The following is a 22,146-nucleotide window of genomic DNA, read 5'->3' on the forward strand; positions in this document are numbered from 1 at the left end:
TTCAAAGATGAATTAGATACAAAATTGAAACTTTTAGAAATCTATTAAACCAATTTAAGATTCAGAGGCAAAACAGACATAAACATTAAAAGGTCGTTAGACCAAATAGACAAAAATATGAAAACTAGGAAACAAAATACGAAAACATCGCAGGCGCGAAGCGTGGTTAGCTTGCGCCGAGGAACATAGCATAGACAGGAAAGGTAGCCTGGACGGTGGAAGAGTCCGGGGAGGCCGGGTCATTTGACGGAAATAGAAGGTTTTTCCATCCATACAATCCAAGGAAAAACAAAAGCTTTTTAACTTTAATTTATAGGAACTCAAAATATTCTCTAAATTCTCTTTCCTTGAAACATTATCCATGCTTGAAAAGGTAGTCCTTCAAGTGAGTTTAGGACCTTTTGTAATGGCCAATTCCAACAAAGGAAGCTACATAAAGGGCTACCGGGAATTAACCTTTCTCGTCATCCAACCACCAAACAGCCTGCCTATGCCTTCAAATGAGAAAAAAGAAAACGGTGTCGTATTGTTCTTGTTACTAGCCCATGCGTGTGTTCTCTTCGAGCTTTGCGCCAATGGGAAGGAATGAATGCTTTTTCAGTAGCTTTCACAATGAATTCTTATTCCTTTACCAGACCAAGGATTCAGACAAGACGGACAGTCAAAAGTTTCGACTATGAACCATCAAAAAGCTGTTAAAATCAAAAGCAACACTAACTATATATCCAGAATCTTCAGAATCTACCTAAATGTAGAACCATTAATCGATGTGGGACCCCAATCCACCCCCCTTTGGGGCTCGGCCTCCTCGTTGGCACATCGGCCGGTGTCTAGCTCTGATATCATTTGTAACTGCCCAAGCCCACCGCAAGCAAATATTGTCCTCTTTGGACTTTCTCTTTCGGGTTTCTCCTCCTATGGGTAAATATAAATAAGGTGACTAAAAGATTTCAAAGTCATCCTCCATTCAATGAAAGAGATGAGAATTTCATTTGTTGGGGGCAACGATTCATCCTAATATGATGTTGTCCTTGGGATCGTGTATATTTCTAACCGATGTGGAACTACGTTCACATCCCAACAAGATCTAATCAAAGACCAGCAATATAATCCTAAAGTGAATGCACCCATGAACCACCCTGTTTGTTTTGCAAGAACATAAACTTGTGGCTTAAAAGGAGCTGACTGGAAGGATTGAGAAAAGTTCAAACCCCAATGCTTCTAATACCAAACTCCATAAAAGCCAGATGGTTTCTGCTATAAGGTTAAGATTGTAGTAAATCCTTCCACTCACACCAGAACCAAGTAGAAAAACAGCTCATCTCGTATACAATACTAGCAGAATAAAGAACATGATTCAATTGAAATCTATTCAAGTAGCATATATATAGATAAGTTACCTACTCAAACGATGCGTCGTCTCGAGATTGTTGTTTATGTGATTTCCATCTCATCATGCTCCCTTTTCTATGAAAAAACTTGCCCTTCTTGTTATGTCTCACTTGCTGCGTTGCTTCTTCGATGCTACGTAACTCGGGTTCCTTCACGAGCATTTTAATCTTTGGATGTAAGATATATCCATGTGATGTCATTTGGTCATATAATTCTCTGGCCTGTTTTAACAGACCATATGTTGCTAAGCCTTGTACCAAGACTGCGTAATGTTCGGAGTTAGGTGATATCTCGTACCGCTTCATTTCTGCCCACGCTTTCAACGCATAATCCGGTTGTTCAAGTTCAAATGACTTGTTAAACATTATAACAAAGGTAGCCTCTGTAGGACCTAAACCATTTTGTCTCATCTGCTTAAGAAGTTCAAAGCTCGTTTCAGAATCTGCTCCTTGAATAAAAGAATGGTAGGTTTCGATCGTCGGGCTGATATTGTCGTCAGTCATCTTGGTCAGTACATCTTTTGCTTCATCCAGCTTTCCGACCTCACACAGAGGACGTATAAGCGAGTTGTATGTCGTGCAGTCGGGCTGTAAGCCTACTTCTTTTATTTTCTCAAGGATTTTGAGAGCTTCACTGAAACAATTCTCCCGGGTCAACACATAAGCTAAAGAATTATAGACTTCAAGGCTTGGAATCCAATCCCTTTTCTTCATCTCATCATAGAGTCTAAGCGAGTCGAAAAGGTTCCCGGTCCTCGAAAAACAGGAAATCATGAGGGTGTAAGAAGTTGAATCCGGCAAAATACAACATTTAGACATTTCTCTCCAAATTCTCTTCGCTTCAAACACATCAACAGATACATTGCACCAGCCATTGAGAATAATGTTGAAGCTTTCTGTTTCCAAAGGAAAAAGCTTCTTGTTTACAAGCATAAACTCTTCAGCCTCTTCGATGTTCCCATATTTACAGAGAGAATTGAGGAGGGCATGAAAAGCCTCTTGATCCGGAGTCAATCTGAACTTCTCCATCATGTGGAATGTCTTAATGGCCTTACTTGCCTCATTTGCGTGTGCATACCTTAATCCAGGAACAACCTTGTTAACAGTATGCAATTTTCAAAAGTAACTATGGATGTTAATCTCCCTTCAAGCCATTAAGAAACGAATTAACAGAATGCATCAAAAAAAGCCTTTTCTGTATCTCACAGATATATGTTGGCCATCCTTCAATCTAATAGAATACACAAATTAAAAATGAAATGCTACTCCAGTTTCAACCAAAAGCTTCTTGCTCATGGAAAACCTCACACGCACATACATAGACAAAGACTCATTTACATATAAGCTTGTTGAAGCAGGCCATTTTCGTTCACAAACTTGATTTGTGAGATCCTCGGGGGTGAATTGTTAGACTCCACATCAGTTGAAGAGGAGAACGAAACATTATTTATAAGGGTGTGAAAACCTCTCCCTAGCAGATGCGTTTTAAAAACCTTGAGGGAGAGCCCGAAAAGGGAATCCCAAAGAGGACAATATCTGCTAACGGTGGGCTTGGACTGTTACAAATGGTATCAAAGCTAGACACCAGACGGTGTGCCAACGAGGATGTTAAGACCAAAGGGGTGGACACCGGGCAGTGTACCAGCGAGAACGCTAGGCCCTAAAGAGGGGTGGATTGTGAGATCGCCTTATAGAGATAAGGCGGATTATGAGATCCCACATCGGTTGGAGAGGGAAACGAAACACTCCTAAGGGTGTGGAAACCTCTCCCTAGCAAATGAGTTTTAAAAACTTTGAGTGACGCCCAAAAGCAAAGCACAAAGAAGACAATATCGGTAACTAGGTTTTGGACTCTTACATGGTTTCCACGTTACTTAGACTATGTCTTAACTTATCGAGTAAAATCAAAATGCAAAAACGTTTTCGCTAGTCATTACAAATGGCATGACAGAATGCAAAAAGAAATGTCAGAGTAAATGGAGATATGCGAAAATAAATTTTACCTATCAATCATGACAAGCATCGCTTGCCTCGAATTCAACAAGGATCCATGAAATTCTCTAATCAAACACCAAGCAGTACTGAATTTCTTATGATTGCCCAACACCCATATCATCAAATTACAAATTTCTTCGTCAATAGATCCCCACTTCTCACCCCATTTGAAGGCTAGAAATGACGATTTCCAATCATCCCTCAACACCCAAATTGCGGAGTACACCAAATTCGGATCTGCCTGGACATCAAACTCGCCCAACGCAGCAATAGCCTCCACTTCCGAGGGCAAACGGGCAGCCCGTTTAAGCAATTCGACGAATTGGGCACTTCGCGCATCGTTTGGGCGATGGTTTTGGAATCTTACTGTGTCAAAGTGAAATGGGTGGGCAACTTTTTGAGAACAGAATGGAAGTGCTGAGAATTGACGAGCGGACTGAGAAGGCAGGTGAAGTGTTTGATGAAATGCCTGAAAGGGCGAATCGGGAATTTGGAAATTGATGAGCTGAAGGAGTTGACGAAATGGCAATGGAGAGTTTCTGGAGAGCCCTCTTGCAATAGAAGAAAGACATGCCATGAATTCATGTACGCGACTGTGAGATACAGAGGGCTCGGCTGGGCGGTGGAATTTGGGCTACAATTTGAACTACGAGACCCTTTTATATGGGAGAAAGTGAAGGTACCGGGCGCCACGGAACCGCCAAGTTACTGTATGTGACAGACTCGTTTATAATAGTGAACAAATATTGAACCACGAGGCCATTTATTTGTTTTTTTTTTTTTTTTTAATCTTTTAAAAAAAATTAGATCTCTTTTATTTGTTTTTACTTTTAAGAATTTTTTTTTTTTTTAAGATTCAAGCTTGAAAATTACAAAATAATAATAAATAATAATAATTTTTTTTCAATTTTGTCATATAGCTCGATACCCTGACTAATCGAGTTAGATATTTTTCCGTTTGGATTAGGTTGAATTATTGGAAAATCGAACATTTGGATCAATTTACGGGTTGACATTTCTTTATCGAGTCAACCCAACTAACCTAAAAAACAGGATTACAAATCAACTCAACCTTACCATACTCTTAGAAAATAAAAAATATATATTTTATGTGAATGATGTGTTGTCTCGATGAATAATTGATATTTAAGTTTTATGAAATTTTCGTTATTAATGGTAACATTAAGATTATTTTTAAATAATTTAAAAAAATAATTCAATAACCCAACCTGTAAATAGAAGGTTAAGTTGGATTGGGTTATAAACTTTATTTGAATTGCTCCGGTCATCCATCCTACCAACCTGAATTTTTATTGGATACAAAATTTTATTTTATAAATAATAAACGTGATTTAAAAATAAAATAAAAACATGCCTATTAAATACGAATTAAAAAAATATTATAAAGTATTTTATAATTAGGCGTACACATGGAATGTAGAAAGAGTCAATTTAGTCCAAAGACGGGACAACAAAAACACCGTAACCAAACGCCCCCAAAGGGTTCACCGAGCATTGAGTAAAACTGGAAGAACACACCATTTTGAGAGACAATCGGCGGACAAAATGAGCGGCGAGGCCAAGAGCGGCGGTTCGATCGGCGGAGGAGGTGGTTTCAGATCGCGCATGGAGCACTATTTATACAGCGGTGAGAAGAAGCACGTCGCCGCTGGCATCGTCGTCATTGGCATCATCTTCGGCATCCCTTGGGCCCTTATGAATCGAGGTTTTTGTTCTTTCCTTTACCAAATTTTGTTTCTGTTACTCTTATCTCTGATGATCGTTTGTTTCTGCTGAGAGGAATTGATGTGGAAAAGCAGATTTGGTTTTTTTTTTTTTTGCCCGGGATTTGAAGAAGGGATACGTTTAAATATTGACGTGTGCTGTGCACTAAGAAGATTTCGATTCTTGGATGGAGTTCTGTTTAAAAATTACTTCTTAGTTTTGCTTGAAAACCGAACAGGGAATTCAGCAATCTTTGGATTGCAATTGTGGGCGTCCGGGTGTTCACTTTTTCGTTGTGTAATTTAGGGTTTCAGAATCTGGGCAGCTTCGATACGATATGTTTAGAAATTGTACGTTTTGCTGTTGGGGTGATTCTGTAGAGGATTTGACAATACTGATTTTTTGAACTTCAGAAATGTTCCAAGAGAAATCAAAAGTGATGCCTTGGGGCTGTATGGGAAGTGCTCTAGAGTAACATATTGATGAAAATGTCTTTATAAAGTTTTGTTTGTCGGCTTACTTTTAGATTGTTTTCATGGTCGATTTGGTTGTAGCTAAACTGAAGCTATTCTTCCTTATAAGATCATAGGCGAGTAAGTAGTGTCGATTAAACTGCTGGTGTATATATTCGATCTAAGAGGCCAGAGATTCGAATCTTCCATCCCACGAGTTGTTGAACTTACAAAAAAATCTTATGAGACTTTTGCCCCACTCTAATTTCCCCCAGAAGTCAAATAGGATCGAAAGTTGGACTATTCCCTTACCGAAAGGCAAGCAAGCCTAAGCTGCTTTACTTTGTGAAATCAGGTCAGGGAATAGAGTCAAAGGTTTAGGAGCAAACAAACCTATGCTAATTGCTAACATGACGATGGCTCTCGGGAAAGGGTAGAGTATGCCTACAATCAATCTTTACACACATGATAGTAAAGCTAGGTTATCGATGATTCTACGATAGGCAGCCGCTACGTAAATAGATAAAAGCCCCCAAACACACTGCTACATAAATCTATTTGAGGCTTTATTTAAAATCGACATGACTCATCATCACCACTTAATTGTTTGCAGGGTCAAAGCATCAGTCTCATCAAGATTACATGGAAAGAGCTGATAAAGCACGAAGTCAGAGACTCTCTTCAGGTTCATCATCAGCTAAATGATTTTTTTTTTTGTTTTTTTTTTTTTGGGTTTCTTCTGATAGAGAGGATGTTCTTTGGGGCACTTGGTTGGCTTAAAGTTTTTGTAGTATCTCCTATATCTTGCATTTTTTTCCTCCATCTGCTGACACTAAATGAAGATAAGTTAAAACTCAACAAGGAACACTTGTGGTTTTGAAATAAAGAACGAACTTTTGTTCCCTTTTGTACTATTTAGCCCCCTTTACTTGTCTCTTTATATTCTACTTTTAGTGTTGAAATGGTTCTTATATTGAGAGTCAATGGTGACGAAATTCAGAGAATTACTCACTTATGCATGAAATACTTCTTTCCAGCATCTCAATATTTGTAATTCAGAATCAAGATTTGCACTTGTTCCTCTTCTAGGCCATTTCTTCCATGCATTTTCACAGATTTATTATTATTTTTGTTCGTAAGTCTTTCTCGTCCCCGTTCCTATTTCATTTTTCATTCTCATGAAATTCTTCAATTAGTTTTTTGGGATCCGGGCAAAAATCCTCCACAAGGACCAGGATCCCGACGGGTTGTTTCCCATTTTTAAAATTTTTTTCAAAGAATTTATTAATGAATAATTTTCATTTTCTAATATAATCTTATAAGAAATATATAATATAACATATAATATAACGTTGAACATCATTTTTTTTAATTCAAATTTCAATAGTATAATATAGTATTCAATACCTTGAAAAATATTTATTTATTGAAAGTATATATACGTATATAAGTGAAGCAGGGCAGGATCGAAGATGGGTTTCAATTCATATACAGTATTCAATACCTTGGAATTTTTCTTTTTTTTAAAAAAAGAGAGAATAAAGTTTCATGAACAAATAAACAAAGGGTTCAAATTCTATTAGAATCCAAGGTTGGGAAAAGTCAGTTAAAACCTAATGGAGCCATAGGTTACATCCTCGATCTGTTTCCAAATTCTATTGCTGTCTTCTTAATGTTTACGTAGTATTCACTCTAATTTTGTTGCATGCGATTATCCTTAGGACATTAAATAACAAATAACATTGGAACGACCTAATTTTACTGAACAACCTCATATGATATGATGATTGTTATCCTTAGGACATTAAATAACAAATAACATTGGAACAACCTAATTTTACTGAACAACCTCATATAATATGATGATTGTAATCATTGAATGTACTATAAATTTTTAAGATCTGTATCTATTTGATCCATAAATTTTTCAAACATGTCTAATAGTTGATCCATAAATTTTTCAAAAATGTCTAATAGATCAAGCACAACGTGGAAGAAAAATGCAAGTCATATAAAGCTATCCTCAGGGAAGAAAGTTCGCAGTACTGAGGCAAAAGAGAAAAGGCATTCACAAAGAGAAATTTACTTTACAAAATAAGATCGCTCTTGAACAAGTTATCGACCAATGAGAAAATTTAACTTACTGAATGGTGAGCTTCGTCAATTTTAAAATTGTGTGTCATCTATTCAGTTTTAGAAGGGCCTTCGTTCGGATTAGACACCGGTTGATTGGACGTTGAAGGCAGCTCCGCAGCAGAAGTAGAAGCGGCATTTGGGTTGTGGATGGGCTTCTTAAATTGAACCAAGATCATAGTCATGTTGTCACATCCTTCACCACCAACTGAGGGTGCCAAGCATCTGTCAAATACTCTCTCACAAATGACTGAGAGTTTACTTTCCTGCATTGGACACAAATTGAAATCAGCATAAGCCAACTCGACCTCCTTCGTTTCTCAATATATGCTTACATGGACAACCTCGACTAATGTATCTGACAAGTGTCTTAACACGAACTTACCGTTTTAAGTTGATCTCCAATGTAATCAACCAGTTGTTGGCTGGACATACAATCCCTATGCAGAGAAAGAGATGGTCATTTACCATATTATAGGTTTTATGTATCAATTTAGAAAGCCTCAGAACTACAATGCTGGTTTTTCTTGCTTATAATGGTACACGTACAAGTGGGAAATTTTTTAATCCAAAGCATAACTATTACTGAAGATCGCGACTGGATACGTGCCTGTGCACTATATATATAATTTAAATGCCTCAATGATTCGGATTTTAGAGAGATTATTTTTCCCCTTAAAGCACAAAATCTGAAACTTACCAGATGCCATCGCAGGCAATGACAAGAAATTCGTCATCCTCACAAAGCTCAACCTAATAACGAGAAAAACAAATGAGATCGTGAGAACATGAGAGGGATTAAAAGGAAAATGATGATACCGTTCCAGAACCATTATAATCAAACTTCAACAAAGTTTTAATGATGGACATCTAGTTCGCTTAGAAGGTGTCAATTAAACTTTAAAAATAAGGAAAACTTTTATTTGAGCCCCCCTTGAACTAGAAAACTCGCTGCATCAAAAGAAATTAAAAAAAAATAAATACATATAAGCATATAACACCCTGGCTGAAATATTGAAACCACGAATACGTACAGTTGTTACATCTGGATTGGCAGTTACAATCTGCTTTTCTGCAGGCATAGTTTCATTCTGCTTAAACTCCATGTCACCTGTAAAAACAGGTTTCCCAATCAATTATAGTCACGGAAGGAAATTCTCAATTTATACTCCACATGTAGAATTAAGACTTAGAAAGTATGTACCTATAGCCCGTGCCCTCCCCAATTTATATTCCAAATTTAAAACTATGAATTAGAGAGGATGTACCTATAGCCCGTGCCAAGTTGAGACTTCCATTGACACGACCAACTCGGATGAATCCACCGGCTTTCAAAATCCTGTCCTTCTCAGCCTCAAGATCAGGCTTGTGATCTTTAGATAGGTTATATGCCTGTGAAGAAGAAGTTAGATGGAGCACTAGACACACATGAAAATATCTCGATTATTCAAATTAATCTCCCCAACTTTCAGTGCTTTTCATGACATTCAAAATAATCATATCTGTCAGAGTTGTTACATCCGTATCTATTTATGCTTTTTCACAATCAGAGAGAGATTAACAGTATTTCAAGTGAGAAATGTTGGGAGAAATCTGGTTAGGAAACAGTACTACAAAAATTGTCAGTTCATCATCACTCCATTTAACACATCCAGTTGCCTGCGTGTCTCTATTATCCTCTCCTTATACAACGTAATTTGACCAAAACTGACATAGAGGTTTAACCGAATATTGATCTAATAAATCCACCATTCATATGAATTAAAATGAGATATGTTGGGGCAAAAGAAATGAGAATAAAAATAATTGAAAAATATATTATACGACCAATTGCCTGCCTATCTCTATTATCCTCTCTCTCCTTATACAACGCAATTTGACCAAACTGACATAGAAGTTTAACCGGATATTGATCTAACAAATCCCACCATTCATATAAATTAAAAAGAGACAGTTTGGGCAAGAGAAATGAGAATAAAAATAATTGAAAAATATATTATGCAACCAACCATGAGCATCGGCTAGCGATTATATCATTACACATCTAATAAGTTATCATCTTCACTTCTAATCACATCTCAAAACATCTAATTGATTATAAATTCATAATTCTAATCACTTCTCAACACATCCAATTGGTTATTCACACCTCTGATCATGAAGATATATGCTGCTGTTAAGATCATGTAAAGTAATTGAGAAATGTCTTTTTGATGCAAATACCTGGCCCTTTCTGGAAATGACACAGCGAGAATCCCCAGCATTGGCCACCACAAGTTGGTTATTTCGTATGATTGCAACACAAGCTGTGCTTCCAGCATTTGGTCCATGAAAGTCAGAGTGAGGTCCCTAGTTAGCAACATCACCTCCTCACTTTAATTGAATCCATGCCCAAACATAAATGTACAATTGTTTCATAACAAAACTTAACCCAAAACTAACACAGGTTACTACAAACCGATGCAAAGAAATACAGTTAGTGAACTGCAAATGGCATCGAACTGGACACAGAAGAAAGAGGGGAACTACCTCTTCTCCAAACGCATGTCCACCTCAAAACAGAAAAGGAAAGTAAATCCACCATAGCAACTGGGAATTGTGCATAAAAATACCTCCTCCGGAGGCCAATCATCCACTTGATTGTTAGCTTCACCACTCTTGGGCGACCATATAAATCCTTCTATCATACCAGAAATCTTGTCCATTTTGTCTCCTAAAATAGCTAATTCTCTCCATCCTCTTTGTCCACACATCATCTCATCCATTCTGCACCAATTCAGAGTGACATAATAAGAAGGTTGACCTTGCAGTCTTGACACAAACAGCATTTCAACCATCAAAGGTGGAAGAGATGAAGCAAGGACCACATCATATCCTGATTTAGAGACTACACCCCCTTCATTTTTAGTTAATTAATCTTTGTAAACAAATGATAAAAAATACCTAGTGCATCAAATGAAATTCACAACTATACAACTTTAGACAGTTCATCAGTAGAAAACCCAAATAATCATGAAGCACTATTTATTTCATCACCATCAACAAAATAAGAAACTTCCCAACTGCTTAATCCAGGACAATGAGATAACCACTAAGGATAACATGTAGACTAAAATAAAGCCAGTGGATTAATAACCTAAGAAAGGCCTTCTGTACTGAAGTTCCTAAATCCCCAGCAATGTATGATTCGTGCTTGAGCACCTGTTGATGGAGATACTTGGCACAGAACTTTGAAACTGCTTTGCCTGCATTTCAATAGACTTTGATGAGGGAAATTTTTTTTAAAAAAAAAACATCACAGAAATGCAAGTACATTTCAATCAGGTAACAAATAATTACTGGTAAAATAGGAAAGAGAGAGAGAGAGAGAGAGAGAGAGATGCTGCTCAAAGAACAGATGCTAACCTCCATGGCCATCGTAAACACCAAAGAAAGATGTTGATGTGTCCAAATCTAGACAGGCTGCATGCTGAAACTTAGGTAGGGTGAGACTGGATCCATATGCAACACAACATAATAGATCTCAAAGATTACTCCTTTTAGAACGTGAAGAATGCATATCAATTTCAGAGACTTCCTTTAGAACGTGAAGAATGCATCTCAATTTCAGAGACTTCAAAAGATAGTTCCAGTCCCAAACTTAACAACAATCTCAGTTTGAGATGAACCATCCATCTCTACGGGTCACAGGGATACAAGTGAGTTTGAGTAGGTTGTAGGTTTACAAAAAAACAAAAATGCAGTCACTGTCCAGCAATGCATAAGACAGAAGCCTTTCAAAAGATTGGACGTTATGAAAAGTATAATACTTATAGACGAGCACCCAATGTCACGCAGCGTTAAATATAAAACTAAAGTTACAAATTTTCGTTGTCCTGTAGATATTCTGATGCAAACTCTCAGTTCCGGGACACTAAAAGGTGTGCTTAAACAACACAGGTGACAGCACATATGGTACCACTACCAAAAGATAATCTGAAAAGCAATCTTCCAATTAATATTGGGGGTACCTCCTTAAACAGAAGTATTCAACATGCATACATTGCAACTTCCTCGAGATAATATAGTCCAAAGTTGGTTTGTCCTATGTATTATCAATTTACATGGGTCACATAAAGCAACAGAGAGCATGATGAATAACTGATTACAGCAACATGACAATTTTACCATCAAAGGGAGCAGAAACAATAGACAGAAAACTCACAGCATCTTCCATGGTTGCACGCCACCCTTGCATAGAGGATACCCCATACCGAAGACTTTCATTCTCACCATCGTCTGAGGCCTTTTCTGTTTTGGGGGAGCTGAGATATATCCCCATTTTCCAAGCTGGAATTAGATAAAATCCATGAATCACCAAAAGGTCACCCTCACAGAAAAATCATTTGGAAGCAGACTTTTACACCATTTCAAGGGGGGAGGGGAAAAAAGTGATGCTGCAACAATTTTGCCCTTCGAGCCCCCTTCATTATGTTAACGTTCCAGTAACTCTCATTCCAAAAGATATGTAGTGTGCATTGGTTGGGATAAAATAATCAGTAAATACATTAATCTTTCGCATGTACGGATGTTGATTCGTGAAATCATCAAAGCTATTCAACTTAATAACGCATAACAGTATATATTACTATCAGTGAAGTGGTTCTTAAAAGTAACCAGCAAAGATAATCCACCAAGAAACAAACTACGCACACGAAATCAACAAAGGAACAGTCTAACTGTCAAAGATTAATAATAGCAATATGAAACCCCTCCCTCCCGAGTTAAACACATCGAAATGTTCATTTCTCATAACCACCCTCCCTCCATCTTCCAAACTATCTTCTTAGGTTCCGAGCAAGCACAAGATTCAAATAAAATCAAATACAACAGACATCCATACTCAACTGAAACCCGCAACGCAGGCTTGCTTCGGTAACTCCCATTCGAAATTAATCAAAATCAAACTAACAACAACTGAAGAATTCTTGGCAAGCAAACGGATCATTTAAACCACAATAAATTCCAAATAAACAAAGATCGGCGGAATCGAAAAGAAATATCTCCATACACAAATTCAAACTGATATAGAAAACAAAACAAGACAATACAAACACAAACAAACGATAAGAAACGAAAGAAAACAAAAATTGAAGGTACAACTCACCCGCCAATCGCTTCGAACACTGGTTTCAGCGGAGGGATAGGAAGAGAGATCTATCTTTTTAGTGTGCTTTTTACTTTTTGTTCAAAAATTTTAGATCCTTCAGTTGGTTTTTATTATTTATGGTAATGATGATAAAAATAAATTCAATCAAGAGATGCAAAAAGTTTACGATCATTTTCGACTTCAAAAGAAGCAGGTGGGGCACGTGTCCTACACGTGCACTCATTTGAAGTTACATATTATGGGCTGGACGGCCCAGATACCTTCAAAGTTCGGCCCATATAAGGCCCATAAATGGTNACTACAGCAATAAATAAATATATATATATATATATATATATATATAATATCTTTTTAATATGTATTGAAAATATATTTACATTAAATTGGTAGAAAGGAGACGAATAATATAGTCCGACCCCTTATTTTATTTTCTGTTTAAACCGAAAATCTTCTTTCTGTTCAGATGGTCCCTAACTAAAATAGACATTTACTGAAATGTTGTTAAAAATATAGGTTCATATATTATATTCACATTTACGACTCTAACTGATTATTAATTATATTTGTTTTCTCGTGATTTATTTATTTATAAAGAATTTTTGAATAAATATTTGGATTATTATCCAATTCTATACTTTTTGTTTTTGAAACCATCTCTAATAGTTAGTTGACAAAATAAATAAACTAATGAAAAAATAGCGTTTATCAACTTAGTTTTCAAAACTAAATTACCAAATAATTATCTAACTATAATCTAAATTATTTATTTGTGAGAATCACGTGTTTGTATATTTATTGATATTTTAATTAATTGAATTATTCTTTTCGTACACGATTACATACATACATATACATATATATAATCGATGGAGTAGAATAATAAAATTTTAATGAATGGTTAGGATATATTATCAAGGAAATTAAGAAATCGAAAATTATAATTTCCTACAAGTTGAGCTTTTAAATTTTTAATTTTTTTGTTAAATGTATTTATACGACTCAATCATCCATATACAATTTATAATTAGCTTATTATATAAAAAAAATAAAATGCAAAATTCAATTTAATTTGACATTTAAAAAAGGTTAAAAAAGTAATTTAATTTAATGTTTTTTCTATTATTATATTTGTAAATAAGAAGACTTTAAATTTTATTATGAAATTCTAAAATTGGGTTAGGTAATTAATTTTAAAACGGAAAATGCATGCTCATATATGTCATTAATGTAATAATAATGATAAATATTTACCTTAAAATTAAATAAAATACAACTAATANTGTTTTTTTTTTTTTTTTTTTTTTCAAGAACAAAGTTAGTATCTTTCTATTTAAAGCCAATATTGTTTGGTAGACCGACCCGACCCGACCCGAGATCCATTACCATCCAAATTGTAAACGCAAACGCAATGCACCCACGTCGATCTCCTGTCTGTTCATTGTGGGCCCCACCCTCTATTACTATAAACTTACTCCACTCATTCAAACCCAACATTCTAAAAAATATTAATTAAAAAATTAAAATAATAATAATAATTAAAAAAAAAGTTTCGTAAACGCACCGTTTTGAAGTGGGTGCGGTGTTAGGTCGCTGTCTTACCAACTCCCGCCTGTATATTTCTCTCCACTGAAAAACCGCTTACGAGAGGAAGGACACGTGTCGGTCGATCAAACGGACATATTAGCGATTGTGGTAGGTGGATCACCGAGACTCCCGTTTCCCGTTTTCTTATTTATACGGTTACTTCTTTCGGAACCATCTCAGGGCGATTCATTCTCCCTAGTATACTGTAATTAACACTCTTCCCCTCGCTCCGTCCCCAATTTTTCGTTCCGATTGTTTGAAACTCTCGATTTTTCATCGTCGATTGACCGATCAAGATGATTATCACGGTGAAGGATTCGACGATGGTGACTCCGGCGGAGGAGACGCCGCGCAGGACTCTCTGGAACTCGAACGTCGATCTGGTGATACCGAGTATACACACGCCGAGCGTCTACTTCTACCGCCCGACCGGCGCCTCCAATTTCTTCGACGGTCAGGTTCTCAAGGAAGGCCTAAGCAAAGCGCTGGTGCCGTTTTATCCAATGGCCGGACGGTTGAGACGCGATGAAGACGGTCGTATCGAGATCTACTGTAATGCTGAAGGTGTGCTTCTTGTCGAGGCCGAAACCACGGCGGTTATCGACGATTTCGGTGATTTCGCCCCGACGTTACAGCTTCGGCAACTTATTCCAGCCGTCGATTACTCTGGCGGAATCGAATCGTATCCTTTGCTGGTGTTACAGGTACAATGAAATCCGCGCCTCGTCTCTAATTTCTTTCTTTTTTTAACAAATTTCATTTAGGAATTTTATTAATTATTTTGGCTAGAATTAACTGAAATTGTTGAGACGAAATTGTAGTCTGTAGTTGGCTTTCCTAATAATCATTACCATTCCTTTTTTATTTTTCCCCATTTAACTTTTTCCAAATATATCTATATTTTTCAACAATAATAAAAATCATAGTTAAATCCATTAGGTCTAATCCATAGCTTTTGAGATTCAAATTTTTTATACACAAATTTTAAAGTTTAGAATCCAAAACAAAAGGAAAAAACAATTATATTACTCTAAAATGGAATTAAAAAAGACGGGGTCTTCCTAATGATTGTGGAGATTCTTCTGGCCGTCCAGGGAATTTTTTGTTGACTTTTCTTTTTTAAAGTAAGTTTCTATACACTTGCATATGTACAAGCTAGCAAATGATTTGGGAATAAATAATTTGATCTTGTTTAAAGAATTTGTAACTTGATTGTATTGAACTCATCAACTAGCGATGAGTATTTGGTAATGAAATTTTTTAGTATTTGTTCTCTTTGATTATCTCATGATATAGAATGAATATATTTTAGTAATAATTAATATGTATTTTTTTCTCATTGTTTATAAAAAGCGTGAGTCCACAAATTAAAATAAAATTAAAAGTAAAGTTGTACGATTTATTGAATAGGGTAGTGGTGCTACTAAAAGAAAATCCCACAACAACCCCGTTCAAATATTAGATAATAAAAGTTAGGTAAATATTTTTTAGGAAATTTTAAAAATTATTTTTCATTTTAACCATAGGAGGATAAATATTGGTCAAACCAACCAAACCAAACTTGCTCAATCCAATTTTTTTCCAGTTGTCCACCCACTTCAATATGATATTAATTATTTGATTTCACCGTCACATTTGTTCTAATTAAAATTTTAAATAATCTTTAATTTTTAATTTTGTAAATATATATTTATTTATTTAATGGAGGAATTTATTTAGAAAATAAAATAATTGTTTTTGAATTGGTTCCGATTTTGTTGGGTTCAGGTGACACACTTCAAATGCGGCGGCGTTTCACTGGGCGTTGGAATGCAGCACCATTTAGCGGACGGCTTCGCCGGTCTCCACTTCGTGAATACCTGGTCCGACATGTCGCGTGGCCTCGACCTTAAGCTTCAGCCCTTCATCGACCGGACTCTACTCAGAGCGCGGGACCCACCTCAACCGGCATTTCGTCACGTCGAATACGAACCGGCCCCGCCCATGAAAACTCCGGTCCAGCCCAACTCGGAAGGAACCACCGTCTCTGTATTCAAATTCACCCGCGAGCAGCTGAATCTACTCAAAGCCAAATCCAAAGAAAACGGCAATACTATCAACTACAGTTCATATGAGATGCTTTCCGGCCACGTCTGGCGCTGCACGTGCAAGGCGCGTGACCTTCCCGAGGATCAGGAGACTAAGCTCTACATTGCCACCGACGGCCGTGCCCGGTTGCGCCCGCCGCTTCCCAACGGCTACTTCGGCAATGTTATCTTCACAACTACGCCGCTCGCCGTCGCCGGCGAACTGATGTCGAACCCGACGTGGTTCGCCGCCGGCAAGATCCACGATGCCTTGGTTCGGATGGACAATGATTATTTGAGATCGGCTTTGGACTATCTCGAAATGCAGCCGGACTTATCGGCGTTGGTCCGTGGTGCTCATACTTTCCGTTGCCCCAATTTGGGAATCACAAGCTGGGTTCGGCTGCCTATTCACGACGCCGATTTTGGGTGGGGCCGGCCTATTTTTATGGGCCCCGGCGGAATCGCGTACGAGGGATTGTCGTTTATAATCCCGAGTGCGTCCGACGATGGCAGCTTGTCAGTGGCGATTTCGCTGCAGACTCCACATATGAAGGTGTTTGAGAAGCTGTTCTTTGATCTTTAAGGAGGTTGGCTGGCGGAGTGTAACAGGACACCGGTGGGTTTTTTTTTCCGGCAAAGCAGAGGAAGTTTGCCGGATGGTGTTTTNGTTTTTTTTTTTTTTTTTTTTTCTGTTCTTTTGGGCCTTTTTCAGTTCTACGTTAATTGACGCCGTTACTTTACACATGTGTAGTTTTACTGTAAAGACCTTCCAATTTAGTGGTAATATACTGTGGATGGGGTCTCAAAATCAATAATTCCGTCAAATTTCAGTTTAAATTTCTAACTTTAATTCTTGCTTTATTCAATATTTAAGATTTATTTAAATTTAAGTTAAAGACTTATTTTGGGGTGGGAGACCGAGTTTTTATAATAAAGTAAGAGATGTCAATTTAAATCGATAATTTTAATTTTTCTATATCTTTCGTAAACAACGTTTTAATATTTTATTATGTTACTTAATTTACAATTATTGTAAGGTCTAAACTTGTATACAAGGCTTCCTTTTTTATTGGTTTCAAAAAATACGAAAAATCTTATTTCATTAGTCCAATTAATTTTTCATTAACCATTAAACGAAATCTTAAATTATTGGAGAATTCAAGCAGTTTGTGACGTAAAATGTTTATCCATAAAAATATATTGACCAAAGTAAAAAAGCAAGCAATTAAATACAAACTATAACAATAATAATAATAATAATAAAACAAACAAAAACCCATTTTTTGGAGGATTCTATCCCCTGTGACGCCAAATGCCTATCCATTAATAAATTTGGTAAGGTACGGAAGTGCTGAACTAATTTTGTCTGTTTGTGCTTGGGAGTTTCAAAATTATCTGTCAAAAATTAATGACAATAGCTTAAATATATTTTGTACAAAACACTAAATTAATAAAAAATACCCACTTCATTTATAAAAATAAAAATAAAATAAAAAAGAAAAAGAAAAAAAGAATCCTACTTTTTTTTAACTCAAAAGTTGATGAAATTTTTATCTATAGTTATGTATTTTTTTAATTTTTTTGGAAAGTTTTAAGAGTATTATTAAATTTTAAAAAAGTTAAATATTTTTAATACAAAATATAAAGTTTATAAATATTTTTATTAATTTNAAAAAAAAAAAAAAAAAAAAAAAAAAAAAAAAACACAGATAGATTATTGTTTTGTTTTCCCTTGAACAATATTGTCCTGAACTCCTGATTTGGTAGATGACCCACTATGTCCTGATTTGGTAGAGAAATTGGAGAGTACCAAGAAATTAGTGGAATTTGGACAGAGACAACAGTTACCTAAAAATCAGCAACCTTGAAATGTTGTTGTTGCCGATGAATAGAGGCCTTCAACAATAAAGCCCAGTTGCTCTGGTTTAGCCCAATAAATGGATGATATATCCCGAAAACACAATTATGCAAACAAAGGAACAAAGGTTCAGCAACATGATGTGGGACGGGAGAAAATAGACACTGCAGTCTAATAAGTTGTATATGAATGATTGATAGTACACCTCCCTATGTTTTCTTTTTGGAAAGGAAGAGGGGAAACTTCATCCTCAATTGTAGACCATATACTTGGGGGTTGCACTGAACTTTTGATACCCCTTGATCACTTTGTTCACCGCGTCAAGGAAGTCCTTCTCTGTCACCGTCTTCCTTCGAGCTCGGATGGCGTACATTCCAGCTTCTGTGCAGACACTCCTGATGTCGGCCCCTGTAAGAACAGAGATAGTGTTTAGAAAAAATAAAAATGTTCATTTCACTCCTGTAGCCTACATGAGTATGCTGGAAATCATATGAAAAAAAATAGAGGTAAAGATACGTACACCTAAGATTATTGTGTTTGGAAAATTACATGGGATACAGTTATTTGAACTATTAAAAGCACCCGACAATGAAATGATTGATAAATGAAGAATGACAAATGAGTTCTAGTACTTCAGACACCATCTTTTATCTGAAATAGTCCTTAAGATTCCAGAAAAGCATATATGAAAAAGGTAATGCTGTAAGTGTTAACCTGTAGAATTCGGGCAAAGCCTAGCCAAGAGTTCAAACCGAATGTCCCTCTCACAATTCATGGTCCTTGTATGGATTTTAAAGATCTGTGTCCTACTTTCCAAATCAGGAAGCCCAAACTCGACCTTACGATCAAGCCTTCCAGGTCGTAATAGAGCTGGATCAAGTGTATCAGGCCTGAAGGGAGATGAAAATTAGTTAATGTTAGTTCAAAGCATGTCAATAATTTCAAAACTAGGACTCAGGACTTTCAGCATTTATTTTGCAATTAGAACCAAAGCGTTTAGTAAACGAGACATATAGACACAACCCCTGTAGTGAGTTTGATACACGTGAAAGACTTTACTGTCAAATGACCAGCTGCCACTAATCAAATGACTTACCTATTTGTTGCCATCAGAACCTTGATGTTTCCACGTGCATCAAAGCCATCTAGTTGATTCACAATTTCAAGCATTGTACGTTGGACCTCATTGTCGCCACCAACACCATCATCAAATCGAGCACCTCCTATGGCATCAACTTCATCAAAAAACACTATGCAAGCCTTTTTGGAACGTGCCATCTAGAGCGCACAACAATATATAAGTGAGAATGCAAAAGTATGAACACCATTCATTTATAACATGAACTAGGAAAAACTACTAAATATAAAGTAATAGCCAACCTGGAATAGTTCTCTGACCATACGAGCCCCCTCACCAACATATTTTTGAACAAGTTCACTTCCAATAACACGAATAAAGCAGGCATCTGTTCTGTTAGCTACAGCTCGTGCTAGAAGTGTTTTGCCTGTTCCAGGGGGACCATAACAAAGAACTCCTTTTGGAGGATCAATTCCTAGCTTTACAAACTTCTCAGGATGAAGCATAGGTAACTCAACAACCTACAACATTTTCGAATACAAAATAACACAGCAGTAAAAAACTTGAGTTTCTAAGAAATATAATAATCGGTAAAATATTTAAATTAGTCAAAGGCAAATGCAATACAAATAAATTTTTTCTACACACCTCTCGCATTTTCTCTATCTGCTCCTTACATCCACCAACATCGTTGTAGGTCACATCCGGTTTTTCTTCTACCGTCATCATGGTCACACTTGGATCAATTTTGGGAGGCAAAGGAATTTGAATCTGATATTTATTTCTATCAACACTGAAGGGCAGAATAAATGGCAACAATTTTAGGCCAACACCATAATTGCATGTACAAAAACGAGAGAAGACAACCAAAAGCCAAAGAGAATTTTTCAAACAAGCAAATGCATTTCATAATCTGCCATCCCTAAACAGTAATGACATATAACTGTGACGAATGCTTATGATTCCTAAATGGCTAAATCCATCATCATAAACGTAGCACATAATAACCATGCATATAAGATAAATAAGCTACTGTCTTGAGGTACATATCTTCCTAAACTTTTGATCATAGGTAATTGAAGTTTATAACTATTAAAATGATGGACAGCATAGTGAAGAGCAGAACAATGCCAGATTAAACCAATAAAAGACAAGAATAATTTGTAGAGAACATCCAAAACGTACCCTACACGCATGCCTTCTTCTATGTCTGTTGGAGAAACTTTGTCACCGAGTCCAACAACAAACTACATGATAAAATATAAAAGAAGTTAAAGAACCACTGCAGGCTTGATGAGTAATTCTAGATAATAAACTATAAATGAAAAAAAAAAACATGATCATAAATTAAGACCATAAATAAGCAAGTCCCTCTATTTCCCTATCCTCCCCAACCCCCCTTTAAACCAATGCCTTGACTAACTTGGAGTGCGTCATACTATGCAACTGATAGCTAACCTTGGCAATTTGCTTAACATTAATAACATATTTGGCATCTTCAGAATTTGGATTGATGATCTTTGTGCATCTGGCCACCTGATTAAGAAAATATTTGCTGCANAAAAAGGTACATCCGAACCTAATTGAAATCGCACCTGAAGAGGCTGCTCTTCCTGCATCATTTGCTTATCAGATACAAGATCCCACTGGCTAGGAGCTGCTAAACCGGTGTCAGACTCCTTAATGCCTGTGATGCAATCCATGCAGATATTTAGTCAAACTGATAAACTGATTATTCACGTACATATAGCAACGTATACGTGCTGGTTTCTATTACTAGAAGTAACACGTACCACACAAATCATTGACCTTCTTTGCCATATCCTTGATTTCTTTCTCGACCTTCTTGATATAGGTTGAATAAGGTCCCAAACCCTGCAAAAGAGGATAATGGTGAGCAAAACTGAGAATACACTGAAACTGCACGTCAAGATAGAAAAAAACTGATAACTAAGAATCTCACATTCCACTTTCTAAAAAATGCGCCTTGTCGCAAGACCCATCAGACATAGTTTCTTGAATAAAAAAAACTCGAGATTCAGAAGACCCTAATTGTATGGAAAAACAACCCCGAACATTTAGCTGCTATGCTCATTCGTGCATAAACTATCGTCTTATCTGCAGGAGGCAGCTCCTCTGAATTCACACATTACCCGGACATTTCAACTCAGGGACCAGATGAAATGAGGAAATCCTCTCTTAAAACTTAACTTGCTTGAATTCAAAATTCCCGCAGGTTAAGGAACACCGAAAGTAAAAACGGGGTTGATAAATTATCAAAACTATTCGAATGGTTCATACAAAACACTTAATTAGCTTAGAGCACACATCATAAGCAACGAGATTCTGCTGAAATCGCTGGATCTAATCCGATGTGGAGAGTAGAACATACAAATGAGGAAGAAATGAGGAAACAGAAAGTAAAATAGGCACGAATTTAGGGTTTATAAAGCATAAAAGAAAGAAACTCCAATAGATTATCATACATAGGTCTTGAGAAGAGCAATATCGTCCTCGTCGAGGGGGCGAGGATTCTTCTCGTCCTTGATCTCATCCTCAGGGTCCGGCGCCATGAAACTTCCAACTTGGAACTCCGAAGTACGATTCTGCAACTCCGGTGTGATTTTCTTGCGGACGAAGACAACTAATAAAGAAAGTAGCTCGAATTGAACCATTGCGAAGAGTTGGACATCTTATATAGAGTCCATTTGG

The 22,146-nt window shown here is 36.6% G+C and overlaps 5 protein-coding genes across 6 annotated transcripts; 2 read left to right on the forward strand and 3 right to left on the reverse strand.

Annotated features, from left to right (window-relative positions):
- Window positions 1-118: 118 nt before the first annotated feature.
- LOC111806646 (pentatricopeptide repeat-containing protein At1g80880, mitochondrial) lies at window positions 119-4,072 on the reverse strand. Of its 2 annotated transcripts, none has more exons than XM_023692024.1 (3): window positions 3,395-4,072; window positions 1,401-2,469; window positions 119-626 (listed from the first exon to the last, which is right to left on the reverse strand). In XM_023692024.1, the coding sequence occupies exons 1-2, from the start codon at window positions 3,961-3,963 to the stop codon at window positions 1,401-1,403; spliced, it is 1,638 nt and encodes a 545-aa protein (XP_023547792.1). In that variant the 5' UTR covers window positions 3,964-4,072; the 3' UTR covers window positions 119-626. The 2 variants fall into 2 exon arrangements, with proteins under 2 accessions (XP_023547792.1, XP_023547793.1); XM_023692025.1 differs by lacking the exon at window positions 119-626 and adding an exon at window positions 890-915.
- Window positions 4,073-4,850: 778 nt separating this feature from the next.
- LOC111806650 lies at window positions 4,851-6,477 on the forward strand. Its single transcript, XM_023692028.1, has 2 exons — window positions 4,851-5,112; window positions 6,177-6,477. Exons 1-2 carry the CDS (start codon window positions 4,953-4,955, stop codon window positions 6,266-6,268), a joined length of 252 nt encoding a protein of 83 aa, XP_023547796.1. The 5' UTR covers window positions 4,851-4,952; the 3' UTR covers window positions 6,269-6,477.
- Window positions 6,478-7,486: 1,009 nt separating this feature from the next.
- On the reverse strand, window positions 7,487-12,957 carry LOC111806649 (probable protein phosphatase 2C 60). The gene is made up of 11 exons (XM_023692027.1): window positions 12,843-12,957; window positions 11,901-12,025; window positions 11,102-11,165; window positions 10,833-10,941; window positions 10,309-10,462; window positions 9,920-10,045; window positions 8,965-9,088; window positions 8,731-8,807; window positions 8,397-8,449; window positions 8,082-8,136; window positions 7,487-7,962 (listed from the first exon to the last, which is right to left on the reverse strand). The coding sequence occupies exons 2-11, from the start codon at window positions 12,015-12,017 to the stop codon at window positions 7,747-7,749; spliced, it is 1,095 nt and encodes a 364-aa protein (XP_023547795.1). The 5' UTR covers window positions 12,018-12,025; window positions 12,843-12,957; the 3' UTR covers window positions 7,487-7,746.
- A 1,637-nt stretch (window positions 12,958-14,594) lies between these two features.
- On the forward strand, window positions 14,595-17,348 carry LOC111806647 (shikimate O-hydroxycinnamoyltransferase-like). Its single transcript, XM_023692026.1, has 2 exons — window positions 14,595-15,133; window positions 16,197-17,348. Exons 1-2 carry the CDS (start codon window positions 14,726-14,728, stop codon window positions 17,079-17,081), a joined length of 1,293 nt encoding a protein of 430 aa, XP_023547794.1. The 5' UTR covers window positions 14,595-14,725; the 3' UTR covers window positions 17,082-17,348.
- A 993-nt stretch (window positions 17,349-18,341) lies between these two features.
- Window positions 18,342-22,094, reverse strand: LOC111807436 (26S proteasome regulatory subunit 7). The gene is made up of 10 exons (XM_023693169.1): window positions 21,921-22,094; window positions 21,228-21,309; window positions 21,030-21,121; window positions 20,893-20,970; window positions 20,620-20,681; window positions 20,083-20,227; window positions 19,737-19,955; window positions 19,453-19,634; window positions 19,071-19,246; window positions 18,342-18,764 (listed from the first exon to the last, which is right to left on the reverse strand). The coding sequence occupies exons 1-10, from the start codon at window positions 22,005-22,007 to the stop codon at window positions 18,607-18,609; spliced, it is 1,281 nt and encodes a 426-aa protein (XP_023548937.1). The 5' UTR covers window positions 22,008-22,094; the 3' UTR covers window positions 18,342-18,606.
- Window positions 22,095-22,146: the final 52 nt, after the last annotated feature.

The sequence above is a fragment of the Cucurbita pepo genome, chromosome LG12, assembly GCF_002806865.2.
Source record: "Cucurbita pepo subsp. pepo cultivar mu-cu-16 chromosome LG12, ASM280686v2, whole genome shotgun sequence".
NCBI lineage: Eukaryota > Viridiplantae > Streptophyta > Magnoliopsida > Cucurbitales > Cucurbitaceae > Cucurbita > Cucurbita pepo.

What these genes read in the sequence shown, in the direction of transcription:
- LOC111806646 (XM_023692024.1), bottom strand. Translation starts at nt 3,963, where the DNA reads ATGGCATGTCTTTCTTCTATTGCAAGAGGGCTCTCCAGAAACTCTCCA. An exon ending in ATGCTTGTCATGATTGATAG is followed by an intron (nt 2,470 to 3,394) that starts GTAAAATTTATT and finishes TCCTGGATTAAG; the next exon opens with GTATGCACACGCAAATGAGG.
- LOC111806649 (XM_023692027.1), bottom strand. Translation starts at nt 12,017, where the DNA reads ATGGGGATATATCTCAGCTCCCCCAAAACAGAAAAGGCCTCAGACGAT. An exon ending in GTACAGAAGGCCTTTCTTAG is followed by an intron (nt 10,463 to 10,832) that starts GTTATTAATCCA and finishes GAATTGGTGCAG; the next exon opens with AATGGATGAGATGATGTGTG. An exon ending in CCAATCCAGATGTAACAACT is followed by an intron (nt 8,450 to 8,730) that starts GTACGTATTCGT and finishes TCTCGTTATTAG; the next exon opens with GTTGAGCTTTGTGAGGATGA.
- LOC111806647 (XM_023692026.1), top strand. Translation starts at nt 14,726, where the DNA reads ATGATTATCACGGTGAAGGATTCGACGATGGTGACTCCGGCGGAGGAG. An exon ending in ATCCTTTGCTGGTGTTACAG is followed by an intron (nt 15,134 to 16,196) that starts GTACAATGAAAT and finishes TGTTGGGTTCAG; the next exon opens with GTGACACACTTCAAATGCGG.
- LOC111806650 (XM_023692028.1), top strand. Translation starts at nt 4,953, where the DNA reads ATGAGCGGCGAGGCCAAGAGCGGCGGTTCGATCGGCGGAGGAGGTGGT. An exon ending in TTGGGCCCTTATGAATCGAG is followed by an intron (nt 5,113 to 6,176) that starts GTTTTTGTTCTT and finishes AATTGTTTGCAG; the next exon opens with GGTCAAAGCATCAGTCTCAT.
- LOC111807436 (XM_023693169.1), bottom strand. Translation starts at nt 22,007, where the DNA reads ATGGCGCCGGACCCTGAGGATGAGATCAAGGACGAGAAGAATCCTCGC. An exon ending in AGGAAGAGCAGCCTCTTCAG is followed by an intron (nt 20,971 to 21,029) that starts GTGCGATTTCAA and finishes TTTCTTAATCAG; the next exon opens with GTGGCCAGATGCACAAAGAT. An exon ending in TGGTCAGAGAACTATTCCAG is followed by an intron (nt 19,635 to 19,736) that starts GTTGGCTATTAC and finishes TGTGCGCTCTAG; the next exon opens with ATGGCACGTTCCAAAAAGGC.